The sequence below is a fragment of the Musca vetustissima genome, unplaced genomic scaffold, assembly GCF_032173495.1.
Source record: "Musca vetustissima isolate MV318-11 ecotype Yass unplaced genomic scaffold, APGP_CSIRO_Mvet_v1 utg56632, whole genome shotgun sequence".
Taxonomy (NCBI): domain Eukaryota; kingdom Metazoa; phylum Arthropoda; class Insecta; order Diptera; family Muscidae; genus Musca; species Musca vetustissima.
The window spans coordinates 3,167-19,949 of NW_026885039.1; the positions used below are offsets into that span (position 1 = coordinate 3,167).

General features: G+C 34.9%; 3 protein-coding genes across 3 annotated transcripts; all 3 read left to right on the forward strand.

Annotated features, from left to right (window-relative positions):
* Positions 1-5,358: 5,358 nt before the first annotated feature.
* On the forward strand, positions 5,359-5,877 carry LOC133332119 (uncharacterized). The gene has a single exon (XM_061540499.1). It carries the CDS (start codon positions 5,359-5,361, stop codon positions 5,875-5,877), a length of 519 nt encoding a protein of 172 aa, XP_061396483.1.
* Positions 5,878-11,584: 5,707 nt separating this feature from the next.
* On the forward strand, positions 11,585-12,274 carry LOC133332118 (attacin-A-like). The gene is made up of 2 exons (XM_061540498.1): positions 11,585-11,811; positions 11,872-12,274. Exons 1-2 carry the CDS (start codon positions 11,585-11,587, stop codon positions 12,269-12,271), a joined length of 627 nt encoding a protein of 208 aa, XP_061396482.1. The 3' UTR covers positions 12,272-12,274.
* A 3,068-nt stretch (positions 12,275-15,342) lies between these two features.
* On the forward strand, positions 15,343-16,035 carry LOC133332117 (attacin-A-like). Its single transcript, XM_061540497.1, has 2 exons — positions 15,343-15,569; positions 15,633-16,035. Exons 1-2 carry the CDS (start codon positions 15,343-15,345, stop codon positions 16,030-16,032), a joined length of 627 nt encoding a protein of 208 aa, XP_061396481.1. The 3' UTR covers positions 16,033-16,035.
* The last annotated feature ends 748 nt before the right edge of the window (positions 16,036-16,783 follow it).

Sequence of the window (16,783 nt, forward strand, 5' to 3'; positions counted from 1 at the left end):
CAGGGACGAACCCTATTGAAATTGAGAAAAATCGGTTCAGATTTAGATATAGCTCCCATATATATTTTCGTCCGATTTAAGGTAAATGGTGCACCAAAGTCCCTATATATCGTTCGATTTGCACGAAATTTGGCACAGCGTAATGAATTAAGCCTAGAATAATGTCTGCCAAGTTTCGTAAAAATCGGTCCAGATTTAGATATAGCTCTCATATATAGTTTCGTCCGATTTTATGTAAATGGTGCACCAAAGCCCCAAATATATATATATATATATATATATATTTTATGTAAGTGATGCACCAAAGTCCCTATATATATTTCGATTTGCACGAAATTTGGCATAACGTACTTAATAGAGCCTAGAGTGCTTTATGCCAAGTTTCCTGGAATGATGTGTGCTGAGTTTCGTGAAAATCGGTTCAGATTAAGATATATATATATATATATATATATATCCGTCAGATTTAATGTAAATAACGTACCAAAGTTCTAATATTGCATAGATCGATTGATTTTAAGTAATTGACACACCAAGGAACAAATATATGATTGAAAGAACAAAACGTACTGAAATTAGTATAACCCAACCTGTGAAAAGTTTCGTTGAAATCGGTTCAAATTTGGATATAGATTCCACATATATTTTCATCTAAGGTAATTGGTGCTTTTAAGACCCTATATATCTTTGCACGAAATTTGGCATAGCGTGCTGAATTGCGTCTATAATAATGTGTGCCAAGTTTCATGAAAATCGGTTCAGATGTATATAAAGCTCCCATATCTATATATATAAAGATGAAATACTGTTCGTTAGTCTCGCTAAAACTCGAGAACGGCTGAACGGATTAATCTCATCTTAGTCTTGAAATGTTCGCGGAAGTTCAGGGAAGGTTTAAAAGGTGAGAAAATATCGAATAAATACCGCGAAAACTCTAAAAGCTGGCTTTTATAATTTCCATACAAATGCTTTCTAAATAAAATGTAGAGTCATAGAGACAATTTGCATTTTGTGTCAAATTATTCTTTTATGTTTGAAAAATTTTATGTTTCTGAAAGCAACCATAATGTATTGAAACATTTATTGTGAGAATGCAGATCATTAAGTGTACATGTTTTTCATAAAATGCACGTAAATTTTGGGACAAATGCAAGGATGAAAATCAGAAGACATTCGAAATAGATTTCTGATTCTAAGATACATGCCCTAGATTATTTTTCTTGAAACTTCAACTTCAACATAGCGAAAATGAAACGGGAAATGTGTATGGCGCCTTTTAAATACATCAGGTCAATTCCATGAGAAAATTCGGTCAAAGTCTTTACAATACCGAAAATGGGGCGGGAACTGTATGTAGGCTTTATCAAAACTTGGTCCTTAATAGAAAGGTTTCCGCAAAAATGTGTTTTACCCTTCAATATCCCGGAATGATATATGATACTACAATGGGAATGGGTATGTACTAAATTTTGGTAGGAAGATTTGGCTACCCGGAAACTTGGACCAATATTGATAATTTTTGGTAAAGAGGTTTTTTATCATTCAAAATAAAACATTACAGCCACTTTGGTTGAAACACTGGACCAAACTGCCAAAAATACGAATATTGTGGGTACCGCTATATGGGAGCTGCCTCAAAGAGTCGACCAATATTGACAATTTTAGTATGATTCATTCTACCATATAAAACCACCAAATACCAAATTACGGTTACCTTTAAAATCGTGCTCAAATGACCCACATTACCCAAAAAGGAAGCTTAGGTGAATATGAAATTACAGCCAAATACCGAATATTAAGGGATACCGTTATATGGGGGCTATACGAATAGGCAAACCAATATTGAATATTTTAATTAGGGAGATTTTCTGCTTAATAAGTATCAGTAATATTAAATTAGTAGCAATTCTCTTGATTCAAGCCCCCATATAACGGTATCGTTATATGGGGGCTACCCTAAAGTGGACCAAAAATTGAACATTTTTAATATCTTATGAGTAGTAGAAATGTATGACCAAATTTCAAAGTTCTATCTTTAAAGTTCTGGAGGGAGCAACAAAATTCGCTCATAAGCATCAAATTGTAGATATTCAGTTTTGTAATGCTATTTTATGTGTGCTCTGACAAATTCTTATGGTGGAGGTTATCTAACCAAAAATTATACATCAATCATATTGCTAGGCAAGGCAACGTTTGCCGGGCTCGCTAGTATATATATATATAGTCGCCCGATTTTAGGTAAATGGTGCACCAAAGTCTTTGAAAATCATTCCATTTGCACGAAATTTGTCATAGCGTACTGAATTAAGTTTAGAATGACGTGAGCTAAATTTCGTAAAAATCGATTCAGATTTAGATATAGCTCCCATATATATTTTCGTCCGGTTTTATGTAATTGGTGCATCGATAGGATACATCTGTTGAATATACCCAATGTGGTGAAGGGTATCATATAGTCGGCCCAGTCCGACTTTACTACTTTCCTTACTGGTTTTGTTTGTGTCCTTGTGCCCTTAAACACAATAGAATATACAAGGTAATATGTTTTGTAAACTTTCTAGAAAATCAAGTCTTGTATCGAAACCTAAAATGGACTTAAACCACTTTTAAAATAAACGGCTCACTTGGTTCATTGATACTGAATCGAGGTTGTTTTCGAAATCAGCAAACAATAATTTATGAAATTCTATATTATATCTGGAATATGGTCTGCAATGACATTAAATTCAAAATATACAAATTTACTTAGAAACATGTACGTAATTTTGAAAATACAGGGCATTAATTCGTATAGTTCCTAATTAAGTCATTTTTCTGATACTCACCATCGGTTATTTTTCTTGGTTTATATTCCTTCCACAAGTTAAATTTGCAACATGCATAGATGCTGTTGTCATTTTTGTAACATTCCGATATTTCTTTTCCCGTTATGGCTGCTGGACAGTCTTTTATAGGCGTACATATTCCATGTGAATTATCTGGAAATTTACAATCTAACTGCAACTGATTTGTTTGATTGATTTGAACCTCGGGCAATGCCTTCACTAAACATGTGTTTTTATTAAAACTAAAAATATAACTAACCACATATTATGTTAATATAATTACCACATTGAAGAAGATTGAGCATTAGAATTGTGAAAATAATTGCGCTAATCATTGAATCCGACAATGCAAATATTTTGTTCTTGTCGTCTTGGTGTATTGTTTATGAATGATTATTATTAGTATTATTTTTGTGAGCGAGGTTTTAGCTTTCATAATAATTTTATTATTATTTTGAGTAATACCTCTCGTCGTTGCACTCAATTCTGGTTTATTAATATCTGCTTTCTGAGATATGTTTACGAAAATTAAAAAATTTTAAAAAACAACGAAAGTGATGTAGACTTACGTACATGGGGTAATGATAGAAAGCTGTCTATAATTGGAAAAATTCTGGGTCCAGTATGTACATCGGAATTTATGGGTAAATTTTGGTTGCTAGTTGTCTCAGGGAATAGACCGTCATTGATTGGAAGAAATTGGTTTCATGAATTAGGAATTCAAATAGTGAGCAGTTGTAACCGGATCGATGCCAATATTCCAGAACAAATTGAAATGTACAGCGAAGTATTTAGTGAGGGTCTAGGCGACTATAAAGGAGACAAAGTAAAACTCAACGTAATGGAAGATGGTAAGCCAAAGTTTTATAGATTTCGTCCGGTGCCATTTGCCCTTAAACCCAGAATAGAGAAGGCTCTACAACAAATGATTGACGACAACATCATTCAACCAGTAAAGTACAGCGAATGGTGAAACCAGATGGTAGTATTAGAATATGCGGGGATTACAAGTGTACGGTAAATCAAATTCTGTGTAATGAGACGTACCCCCTTCCGACCAACACTGAAGTTTTAGCAACACTGTCCAACTGTAAGTGGTTTTCAAGGCTAGATGTCGACAGAGCTTATACCCAAGTAAAAGTTGATGAGGAATCTGCAAAAATTCTAACATTGAATACTCACAAGGGATTATTTGGAGTAACCAGATTACCTTTCGGAGTATCCACAGCACCAAGCATTTTTCAAAGGCTAATGGAAAGCATATTAGGCGATGTTCAAGGAGTAGTTCTTTATTTAGACGATATTCTGATTGGAGGGTCAACAATGGAAGAAATGTGGAGACGTACAAGAGAAACACTTCAGCGCATACCAGAAGTAACGTTTTTAGGCTTTGTGATAAATCAGGATGGAGTCAAACCAACATGTGAAAAAGTAAGGGCAGTTTCGAACGCACCCGAGCCGACAAATAAGCAACAACTCCAGGCCTTCTTAGGATTACTTAATTTTTATGAACGATTCATCACCCAGGTTGTTAAGATGGTCGTTAATGTTGGGAGCGTATCAATGCGAAATAAAATATAGAGAGGGAGATAAAAATCAAAACGCAGATGCCCTTAGTAGGTTGCCATTGGTGGTTGATAAAGGTGTTCCAGTGAATTTAAACGTATTATACCACATTGAAGGTGAGGAACAGTTTTTAATAACATCGAAGGATATTGCGAGAGCAACAAGAACCGATCCAGTAATATCTAAAGTCATGTTTCACATACAAAGAAAGCACAACGATTTGTTAGCAGATTCAGAAGAAATCAAACCATACGCCACAAGAATAAATGAACTGTCAATTGAAGGTCAATGTTTGCTATGGGGAAGCCGAGTAATAATTCCAAAAAAAAACTTCGTAGGAAAATGTTGACAATGCTACATGAAATACATCAAGGCATAACATCGATGAAAGCAATCGCTCGCAGTTACTTATGGTGGCCGGGATTAGATAAACATATTGAGACCTTAGCAAGAGGATGTGAAAAGTGTTGCCAACATAGCAAGAATCCTCCAGCAGCAGAGCCGAAATAATGACCAGCTACTCGAATGCCGTGGTCCAGATTACACGTAGATTATGCAGGTCCATTTTTAGGAACAAATTTTTTAATTGTGGTTGATTCTCATTGAGGTAAAGATTACGAATTCAATCACATCAAGTAAGACAATTGAAATGTTACGCGATATATTTTCGACACATGGCATACCTGACACAGTCGTTACGGACAATGGGGAAAATTTTGTATGGGAGGAATTTGAGGAATATTTAAAGAAAAGTGGAATTTACCACGTGCGAACTGCACCATACCAACCTTCTTCAAATGGACAAGAGGAGAGGTTTGTGCAGACAATTAAAAATCTTCTGAAGAAAGTAAGTTCAACGAATTTAAAAAAGGAAATAGCCAACATACTTTTGAGACTTCGCACAACACCAAACAGTAACAACACGACCCCGTTCGAAATGTTGATGGGGAGGAGGATAAAGACATTAATGGATCACATACATCCAGCCAATTCAAAAATGGAACAAACCGTACCACAGACGGCAGTAAGGAAATTTAGAACAGGTGATAACGTTTGGTACAAGAATTATGGTAATGGGGAAAAATGGTTGCCAGGAACGGTCCAGTCTACCGGTTCGAGAAATTATGAAATTATAGATGGAAACAATATGCAGTCAAGGCACATAGACCAGCTGCGTAGCCGATTACCCGAAACAACCACAACACCTTTGACAACAACTGATTCTATTCGACAACAAGAAAATACACCAGATGAGACCGAACAACATGCAGTTCTAGACAGTTTGCCACTTGAAAATACAACAACTATAATAGACACTACACCAACACCATTCCAAGGACCCGAGCAAACACCAAACCGAAATCGTCCAGTACGCACTAGGAAAGCTCCTCAGAGATACGGTGACTACGTGATGGGGGAGGAACTGCAACTATGCAAAAGTATCATTATCTGTCAAGTTGCATCTAACTCCTTCTTCTTAAATTAGTGATCGATGCGATAGTGATCGTTGTAATAAAAAATATACTTTTAATTTTCTAAATAAATGAATTACATATGAAATAATCATATTAATACCGAAATTACGTGAGAAAAATATGATTGAAATTTTCAAAATATCTTATAGTGGAACTACCGTTATATGAGGTTATAATAAAATGAAGATCAATACGAATATTTTTGGTAGAGAGATTTGACAGCCATTGAGAATACAAAATACTAAATAACAGCCAATTTGATTGAAAAACGTGCCAAAATCCCCATAATTGGGGTACCATATTATGGGGGCTAGCCTTAAACGTGGGTCAATATAAAAACTTCTGTATTATACAAAGAGAACCCAAATATACCAAATTACTGTCAATTGGTTGTAAAATGTGTCCAAATCCCAATATCGGTCCACATTTTTTGGTAACCCCCATATAACCGTCCCCCCCATTTATGGTATTTTAGGTGTTTTTCGCTGAATTTTGATACGTTAGGTCCTTATTAGGTACCAAATTTCTCCACTAAAAATTATAAATATAGGGCGATATTTTCGTGTGGCCCCCATATAAGGGTGCCCTCAATTTTTGGTATTTTGGGGCTCTTGAACGCGTTTTTCAACCGAATTCGCTGTAATTTGGTATTTTGTAGCCGCATACGGTGACAAATCTCCCTACCAAAAGTTCTTAATAGTTACCCCCTGCACCATAGGAGGGTATATTAGTTTTGTTTTTCCGTTTGTAACTCATCGAAATAATCATTTCCGACCCTATAAGCATGCCCGCCTGTCTTTTGCAATCACTCTAGTGTCTAAACTAATTGAGATAGATCGCATAGGGTCGTATTTTGTCTGCAGACAGTTCAAGTTCGAAGATGGACTATATCGGTCCACTTTTAGGCATAGCCCTCATATAATGGTACCCCCCAACTTTCGATATTTTGGGTTTCTTGAGCGCGCTTTTCAACCGAATTCGCTGATATTTGGTATATTGGGTTCTTATTGCGTAACAATTATCCCACAAAAAATTATAAATATAGATCGATTTTTTCGGGTTAGCCATATGGTAGAATACGCCAATATAGCTAACGTATTCTACCATAGTTAGGGGATAGTCGTTACTCGAAGTAGTCAGTTTTTACCCCACAAAGAATTCTAAGAAGATTTAGCCTTCGGTTGTAATGATTCCGCTTTCTAAGGATATCGTGTTAAAAAACTCGAACCTGGGGATAATGAAATATATCGGCCAGCAATAAGCACCTCCCCATTAAAATTACTTATATTTGTGTACATAATGGTTTACATAAATCGGTTTGTAGAACTATCTGTATAGGTCCACTTTTTGGTATGTTCCCTATATTTACATTGCAAGTATTTGTCAGTATCTATCATTGCAAAGTTCGGCCCGGCCGAACTTAACGCTTTTTTCACTTGTTTGATACTGATGTGTGTTATTCGATGAAAAACCAAAATATCAAATTATAAGAGGGATACACCAAATCTTTGACCATTTGCAATAACAAATATTCTTGGGGAACTAGCAATGTCTGTGCAAAATTTCAGGGCTCTATCTTAAATATTGCGATCTCTATCGTGAGTTCAACACAGTGAAGTGTATAATGAGATTCATTTCTCGATTTTATTCGAGTTTTTTAATGCCCACCCTATGTTAGGGGTTATGAAAAATCGGTTTGGTTGATTTTAACGACGTTTTTTCTCATTAAAACATATTCACAGAGCATTTTCTATATAGACCCATGTCTTGAGCTAATTCAATACAATGTTAAGGATAATTAGGATTTTTAATTTAAAAGGTTAAACCTTGCGAGGACTAGTCCTCTCCTTCTTAGGTTGTGCACAGTTGTTTGGCGTGATATGATAAATATTTCACGTTGAGTCCGGCTGGAATTTTAAGACATCTGACATGTTGTCCGGCGACTTAGCATTCGAAAACATCCACTTAAGAGAAAGAGATAATAGAGAAATAAAACATTACACATTTATTTCCCCTTCGAGATTATCGTCATAATCAGCCAGGCAGACATGCATACAGAATAACGTTCCTAAATCCACTCCAAATTGCCTAAAACGGATTTGGTACGAATTAAAAAAATTTTACAATATCCCCAAAAATTTTCTACTAAATTAGAATATTCGATATATTCATGACTACCTCTGGTGGGTCACATTCCACATGTAGGGTTAATAAGCCTTTTTCAAAAAAGCTTAGCGAAACAACTCGGTTGTTGTCAATACTGAAAAAGCTGTGTACTGTACACAATCAAACTATTTCTGCTCTATGTACTTGTAGTTATGTTATTTATGTGGATATGAATGTTTCATCCCCACAATAATAAAACAAGTGACAAATGTGTCCAGTTATGCAAATTAGAAATTTATTTACTATGAAAAAATGGGGGAATAATGTGTACCTACTCGTATATCAAAAATTAGTCAAAAAGGTATTTCCTTGGAATAACATATTTTGAAAAAAAAACAGTAAGGAAAGTTCAAAAGTCGGACGGGGCCGACTATATGAAACCCTTCACCACTATGGGTACATGCAAGACATCTTAATATCTACAATATCCTGTTGATATAGAAATTTCGCATACATTAGTCGGGACCTAATTGGGTACTCTGTGCAAAATCGGAACAATATTGGGAGTTTGGTGCACAATTTACTTTAAATCGGACGAAACTATATATGGGAGCTATATCTAAATCTGAACCGATTTTCCCCAATTTCATTAGGGTTCGTCCTTGGGCCTATTAAGTGACCTGTGCCAAATTTCATCCAAATCGGATCATAAATGGGACCTGTACTTTGTTAACAAAAATACATGAACGGACAGACGGACATGCATAAATCGACTCAGAAAGTGATTCTATGCATATTCTCAAAAGGAACCATGGGTCTATCTCGATTTGTTTGCCTGTTACAAACATATGCACAAAGACACAATACCCTGTACCACAGTGTGGTGAAGGGTATAAAAAGGGGGTTATATGGGGACTACCCCTAAAAGGGGGGCGAATATTAATAATTTTTGGGAGGGAGGTTTGTTACCATATACAACTACAAAAAACCAACATACAAAGAATTTGGTTGAAAAACGCGCTCAAAAACCCCAAAATACTGCAAATTGGGGGGAACCCTTATATGGGGGCTTCCCGAAAAAATGGACCTATATTTATAATTTATAGTGGAGAGATTTGCTACCTAATAAGAACTCGACGTACTAAATTACAGTCAATTCGGTCGAAAAATACGATCAGAATCCCCAAAATGCCAAAAATTTGAGGGTACCGTTATATGGGGACTACCAGAAAAACTGCAGAAAAACTTAATAGAGTAATTTGGTACCCAATAAGAACCCAATGTACAAAATTTCAGAGAATTCAGTTATAAAACGAGCTCAAGAACCCCAAAATACCGAAAATTGGGGGTACCCTTATATGGGGACTCTCCGAAAAAATGGACCTATATTTATAATTTTTAGTAGGGAGATTTGCTAGCCAATAAGAACTCAAAGTACCAAATTTCTGCGAATTCGGTCGAAAAATGCGATCAAAACCCCGAAAATACCGAAATTTGGGGGTATCCTTATATGGGGACTATCCGAACAATTGACCTATATTTATAATTTTTAGTAGAGAGATTTGCTACACAATAAGAACTCAAAGTACCAAATTTCAGCGAATTCCGTCAAAAAAGGCTCTAAATACTCTCAAAATACCGAAAATTGGGGGGTACCCTTATATGGGAGCTATGCCTAAACGTGGACCGATTTTCTCCAATTTCAATATGGTTCGTCCTTGGGCCAATTAAATGACCTGTGCTAAATTTCATTCAAATCGGATCATAAATGCGACCTGTACTTTGTTAACAAAAATACATGGACGGACGGACATACGGACATGCATAAATCGACTCAGAAAGTGATTCTATGCATATTCTCAAAAGGAACCATGGGTCTATCTCGATTCATTTTGCCTGTTACAAACATATGCACAAAGACATAATACCCTGTACCACAGTGTGGTGAAGGGTAAAAACATTCTATTGATAGTTTTCGGTACCCAGTAAGAATTCGAAATATTAACCTACAGGCATTTTGGTGGTGTAGTGGATCCAAATTGAAAATTTTTAGTATGAATATATGGGGCAGACTGATGTACCTTCGGCACTTTTTGTTTAGAGCTCTATATCTCAGTACTTATTCAACAGATATAGAAAATTTATGGCTGGTTATTGTCCTCCGAAACCTAATTATAAAAACTAGTACCAATAACATATAATAAATTAGTATTAGTTAAACATTTTTAGACATTTGTAAAAGAAAGTCAAATTCCGAATGTGCCCCTACCCAGGGTAGCTTCGGCATTTGATGGGGCCCATTCGACACCATAGTCATAGTCATGGCAATTATCACCGCTATAAGCCTGGTTGAAATTCAGTTTCATTAAATGTTCCATTTTGTTTTAATAAGCTACACAATGTTTAATACACGTCAATGCACGCACTTTTGGTCTTATATATAATTTCGAACCATATTAAAGGGTTATTTCTAAAGACAAACCCAAAAACATTTTAAGGAAATAATATTTCAATATCTGTATATGGCTGAATATGTCCCACTTCAAAAACATCTGTAAAAATACAAAAAACCGTGCATCTAAATAAGTTTAATAGCTAGAAATTTCAAACTTTGTGACATTTATTTATTTTGATATTCCATACTTATGTATCGAAGCTAGTGATGTCCGGTGAGATCTTCATATCGAAAACGCGATTGCCGAATTTGCCCCAGTCTCCCCTGCAACACAATGCGAACATAAAAAAACCAAAATACCGCTAATTTGATTGAAGGTGAGACAATATCTTCCAATTATGGATGTTATAGTATCCTATGTTTCAGCAACGTACACAGGATTTTACATTTACTGTAAAAAAAATAGTTTTAAATCATATTTATTTGTTTCATTTCGAGTTAGTATTGATGCATTTTTAAATTTGGAGAATTATCATGCGCACTAGCCGACCAGACAGACATTCGTAAATCGATTCCAAATTGTCTGAAACGGATTTGATCTAAATAAATATGGGGTCTAAAACCGATGAAACGCATTTTGGCCGTATAAAAGTGTATTTATCCATATTAGTCGAATCGTTTTCAGAAGACAAACAATTTGTAAAATCTATTCAAATTGGCAGCAATTTAAACAGTTAGCCTTTATATAAAAATTGAAGATGCGAATGGGCCACAGATTCCTAAATTAACTAGATATCAAAAATAAAATTTATAAAAAAACAACAATTAGAAATAAAAACTCGAACTTCGAACTAAGTAAGCTGTTTGAAATTCATTCATAAGCTCAAAGAAATCCCACATTTCTTACACCATCTGTTATCTGTGAAAAGAAAGTACATAAATATATACCGAACACAATATAGATTAGTCAGCGACAAAGTGGTTTCCCTATTAAATCAAACGCACATGGCAATAGCTAGTGGGATTCCCTCATGTTTTTTGTCTTCACAAAAGACAAACGACGATGTGACGATGCCTATGTCAATTATACGATCTTGTTTTACAAGCAAAGATGCAATAGCACAGCTGTAGCTAATATAAATACAGCGATTGACTTGAGTATAAATTAAAACTCATCATCGTTTCGTCAAAGAAAGTACGAAAATATACAATTCAATATGTTCTCAAAGTCACTTGGAATTATTATTGTTTTGGCCACATTGGCTCTTGCAAAAGCTCAATTTGGAGGTTCCATAACTTCAAATAGCCGCGGCGGAGCAGATGTATTTGCTCGATTGGGTCATCAATTTGGAGATAATAAAAGAAATTTGGGTGGAGGTGTTTTTGCTAGTGGAAATACTTTGGGTGGACCAGTAACAAGAGGAGCATTCTTATCAGGAAATGCGTAAGTTTTTTAAGATTTGTATTCTTTTCTGATAATAAAATAATATTTCGTATATTTTAGTGATCGTTTTGGAGCCTCGTTATCACATTCCAGAACTGATAACTTTGGTTCGACATTTTCACAAAATGTTAACGCCAATCTTTTTCAAAACGATAAACACAAAGTGGATGCTAATGCCTTTCATAGTCGTACACATTTAGACAATGGTTTCAAATTTAGTAAAGTCGGTGGTGGTCTTGACTATAATCACGCTAATGGACATGGAGCTTCAGTATCGGCTTCCCGGATACCCCAATTGAACATGAACACTGTCGATGTGACTGGCAGAGCTAATTTGTGGAAATCTCGTGATCAAGCCACAAGTTTGGATTTGACTGGTGGTGTCTCCAAAAATTTCGGTGGTCCCCTTGATGGTCAAACTGACAAACATGTTGGTGTTGGTTTAAGTCATAATTTTTAAAATTAGTTATTATTTGATTATACACATTTTTTAATTAAAGGATGTAATTGGTAAAATTGTAAGATATTTTTCAAAATTATATACATGTAGTTAATATTTATATAGTCAAAATATAAACGTGAAGTATAAATATAAATTTAATATGTAGAACCCAGTGTTTTTAGATCTATAAATGCATAAAATTGAAATGATTTCATTTTAATATATAAAGTTTTAGCCGCTTGGCTTGCATTTTCGCCTTTGTCAAAGAAAAACTGTAAAATGTACCGAATTTTCTCTTTGTTCACTTCCATTTTTAACACCCTGTAACTCATAATTGAATGTACCAAACAAAAAAAACAGCAAAATATGTTTTTTTTTTTTTTTGTTGAAGATTGATTCTTACCTTCGGGCACTAAAAGTGCTAAATGATACAACATATGGTACAATGTGGATTTTTGTGAAGGCATAGGACTGAGATCCTGAAATTTTGAATTAAAATTACTGTTGAAGTGCAGGATTGAGAAATGGATGTATTTAAAAAATTCATAATTATTTGTACTAAATTTGGTACAATTTAGATTTGAGTGAACGGATACAGATGGAATCCTGAATGTTGCAACTAAGATCACTGTCGGAGTGTTGAGATAATTTTGGAATATGGGTACGAATGGTACCAAAACTGGTATAATTTGGATTTTTCTGAACAGATAGAGCTGGAATTCTTGAATTTGTACATACAAATACTCTTTGAAATCAGAATTGAGGTAGTTTTTTAAATTTATACATATGAGTACGAAAAGTACTTAATGGTAATAAACTTGATATTAAATGTAGGAAAGTGAAATTCGGAATTAAAGTACAACAGATTATACTGTATTCATTTTCATATAAAATATTATTTATTTGTTTAGTATTTCCTTTCCGCATACGAAGTAGCGGGCAATTTACTTGTGACTTAATATTTAATATTTTTACCAAAATTAAATTTAGTTCGAAGATTGATAATTTATCCATCCATGTATTTGAATTTTGAGAAGTTAAAACTATATTAAATCAATGTATTAGGTTCGGGAAATTCATTATTTTTATATGAACTATAGGACTTTATTTAACATGCTTCGGGATATCCAAATATGCACCGTTTTGTTGTATGATTTGTTGCCATTTTAAAGGTGACTTCATAATGTCTCTCTCATAGAAGTCCTGCTCTCTATTTGCTAAAACTCTACTAGAAATCTATCAGTACAGCTATCTGGCGAAAAAATAATTGATTTGCTTTTCCCTATGCCTAATATCACATTTTGTAAGTAAAAATATTAGTATACTTATCATGCTCAAAACCCATATTTAAATACCTAATTTTATTTTGAACTAAAATCAATTCATACATCATTTATACCCTTCACCACTCTGTGGTACAGGGTATTATGTCTTTGTGCATATGTTTGTAACAGGCAAAAGGAAACGAGATAGGCACATAGTTCCATTCGAGAACTATGTGCCATTCTGAGTCGATTTATGCATGTCCGTTCGTACGTCTGTCCGTCTGTCCATGTTAAATTGTAAACAAAGTACAAATCGGTTTATGATCCGAATTGGATGAATTTTGGCATAGGTCACTTATTTGGCCCAAGGACGAACCCTATTGAAAAATCGGTTCAGAGCGGTTCATATAGCTCCTATATATATTTTCGTCCGATTTAATGTAAACGGTGCCTATATATCTTTCGATTTGTACGAAATTTGGCACAGCGTAATGAATTAGGTCTGGAATGATGTGTGTCAAGTTTCCTGAAAATTGGTTCAGATTTGGATATAGCTCCCATATATATTTTCGTCCGATTTAAGGTAAATGGTGTACCCAAAGTCTCTATATATCTTTCGATTTGTACGAAATTTGACAGAGAGTAATGAATTAGGTCAAGAATGATGTGTGTCAAGTTTCAGAAAATCGGTCCAGATTTGGATATTGCTCCCATATATATGTTCGACCGATTTTATGTAAATGATGTACCAACGTCCCTATATATCCTTCGATTTGCAAGAAATTTTGCACAGCGTACTGAATTAAGTCTAAAGCGATGGGTGTTAAATTTCGTGGAAATCGGTTCAGTTTTAGATATAGCTGTCATATATATTTTCCTCCGATTTTCGGTAAATAGTGCATCAAAGTCCCATTGTGTCCTTCGATTTGCACTAAATTTCGCATAGCGTGCTGAATTAAGTCTAGAACAATGTGAGCTAAATTTCGTGAAAATCGGTTGAGATTTAGATATGGCTCTCATATATATTTTCGCCCGATTTTAGGTAAATAGTGCACCAAAGTCCCTTTGTGTCCTTCGATTTGCACGAAATTTCGCATAGCGTGCTGAATTAAGTCTAGAACAATGTGTGCTAAATTTCGTGAAAGTCGGTTGAGATTTAGATATAGCTCTCATATATAGATTATATTTTTAACAACGCGGCGTACCGAATATCGTGTATCAATTTTGCTATAAATCGTTTTCCATAAATTTTCCCCAAGTTACGCAGACGGCTCTAAATCGAATGAAATTAAATTTATCATAGGTTGCAGAAAGACATGAGTATGTTCCTTCGAGGGAACATTGACATACAATTGTAAGGATACATATGTGCAATATACCCAAAGTGGTGAAGGGCATCATATAGTCGGCCCAGTCCGACTTTACTACTTTCTTACTGGTTTTTGCTGTGACTGTGCCTATTCCAATTAAAAGATTTTTATACCCACTACCATAATTTTAGGAAATAAAGCAAAATTATTCTCAATCGGTTGCAAATTATGTCGTTATATATTATAAAGAATGGTCCACGCTTCGGGGTAGCCCCAAAGGTGAATTCCCTACTAAACAAAACAAGAATAGCTACAGTGAATCCCAACATTTTTTGTCAGCGCTAGAAGAAAAACACTGATAACGATGATGTACTGAGCTTTGATGATCCTCACAATAATGCAGCACAGCTTCATAAAGACAGATGTCGTTCATATATAAATACTGTCACTGATATGAAAGCCAATCAAAAGACTTTAACGCTTCGTGAAAGAAACAAGGATTGAACAACCCAATATGTTCTCAAAATACATTGGAATAATTGCGGTCTTGGCCACATTGGCTGTTGCAAATGCTCAATTCGGTGGTTCCATAACTTCGAATAGTCGCGGAGGGGCAGATGTATTTGCACGTGCGGGTCATCAGTTTGGCGATAACAATAGAAATTTTGGCGGTGGTGTCTTTGCCAGTGGAAATACATTAGGTGGGCCTACAACAAGAGGAGCATTTCTATCGGGAAATGCGTAAGTTGATTAAGATTAAAATTTTCTAATAATACATTTAATTAAATCCATTTCATATTCTAGAGATCGCTTTGGTGCCACGCTATCACATTCTAAAACTGATAAGTTTGGTTCGACATTTTCACAGAATGTGAACGCTAACCTCTTTCAAAACGATCGACACAAACTGGATGCCAATGCCTTTCATAGTCGTACACATTTAGACAATGGTTTCAAATTTAGTAAAGTCGGGGGTGGTCTTGACTATAATCATGCCAATGGACATGGAGCTTCAGTGACAGCTTCCCGGATACCCCAATTGAAGATGAATACAGTCGATGTAACAGGCAGAGCTAATTTATGGAAGTCTCGTGATCAAGCCACAAGTTTAGATTTGACAGGTGGTGTGTCGAAGAATTTCGGTGGTCCCTTTAATGGTCAAACTAATAAACATGTTGGTGTTGGTTTAAGTCATAATTTTTAAAATGTAATTATTTGTATTAAGTTATTGAATTATAACCATTCGTTAAATTAAGGAAATTGGTTGTAAGATATTTTGTAGGACATTTTGCAAAATTTTATATTTAATATATATAATATAAAATTTAATATGTAAAACATATCACTTTCTCTCTATAAAATCTTTAAATTAACTCCAGAAACTCTTTGCCATATACATGTATGATTCCAGAAATATGGTAGAATAGAAAAACAATCAAGAAAAAGTAATAACCAGTAAGGAAAGTACTAAAGTCGGACTGGGCAGACTACATGATACCCTTCCCACTTTAAGCAAATCGATTTAAAGCAAACTTAACACATGCTATTCGGTATGTTGCACTGTTCAAAATTTAATCTTAATCGAAAATATATTAGGTTGGAGAAAGAAATCCATTACTTTTGTATGCAATGAAAAAAAGATGATAATCGCTTGGTTGCAAATTCGAACTGTATGGCGGATCCATTAAACTTCGCAACTATTCTAAATCTGAAGCTATTTCTAAATCTGAACCGATTTTCACCAATTTTAATAGGGTTCGTCCCTGGGCCAAATAAATGAGCTGTACCAAATTTCATCCAAATCGGATTATAAATGCGACATGTATTTTGCTTACAATTTAACATCAACAGACGGAGGGACAGACGATCGGACGGAAAGAAGCATAATTTGACTCTATGCATATTCTCAAAAGGAACTATGCATGTTCTCAAAAGGCATTAAGAGGGCCAGATGG

Excerpts from the sequence above, each read along its gene's own strand:
- LOC133332119 (XM_061540499.1), top strand. The coding sequence starts at position 5,359 with ATGGATCACATACATCCAGCCAATTCAAAAATGGAACAAACCGTACCA.
- LOC133332118 (XM_061540498.1), top strand. The coding sequence starts at position 11,585 with ATGTTCTCAAAGTCACTTGGAATTATTATTGTTTTGGCCACATTGGCT. Across the intron at positions 11,812-11,871 it reads GCATTCTTATCAGGAAATGC|TGATCGTTTTGGAGCCTCGT; the intron begins GTAAGTTTTTTA and ends CGTATATTTTAG.
- LOC133332117 (XM_061540497.1), top strand. The coding sequence starts at position 15,343 with ATGTTCTCAAAATACATTGGAATAATTGCGGTCTTGGCCACATTGGCT. Across the intron at positions 15,570-15,632 it reads GCATTTCTATCGGGAAATGC|AGATCGCTTTGGTGCCACGC; the intron begins GTAAGTTGATTA and ends TTCATATTCTAG.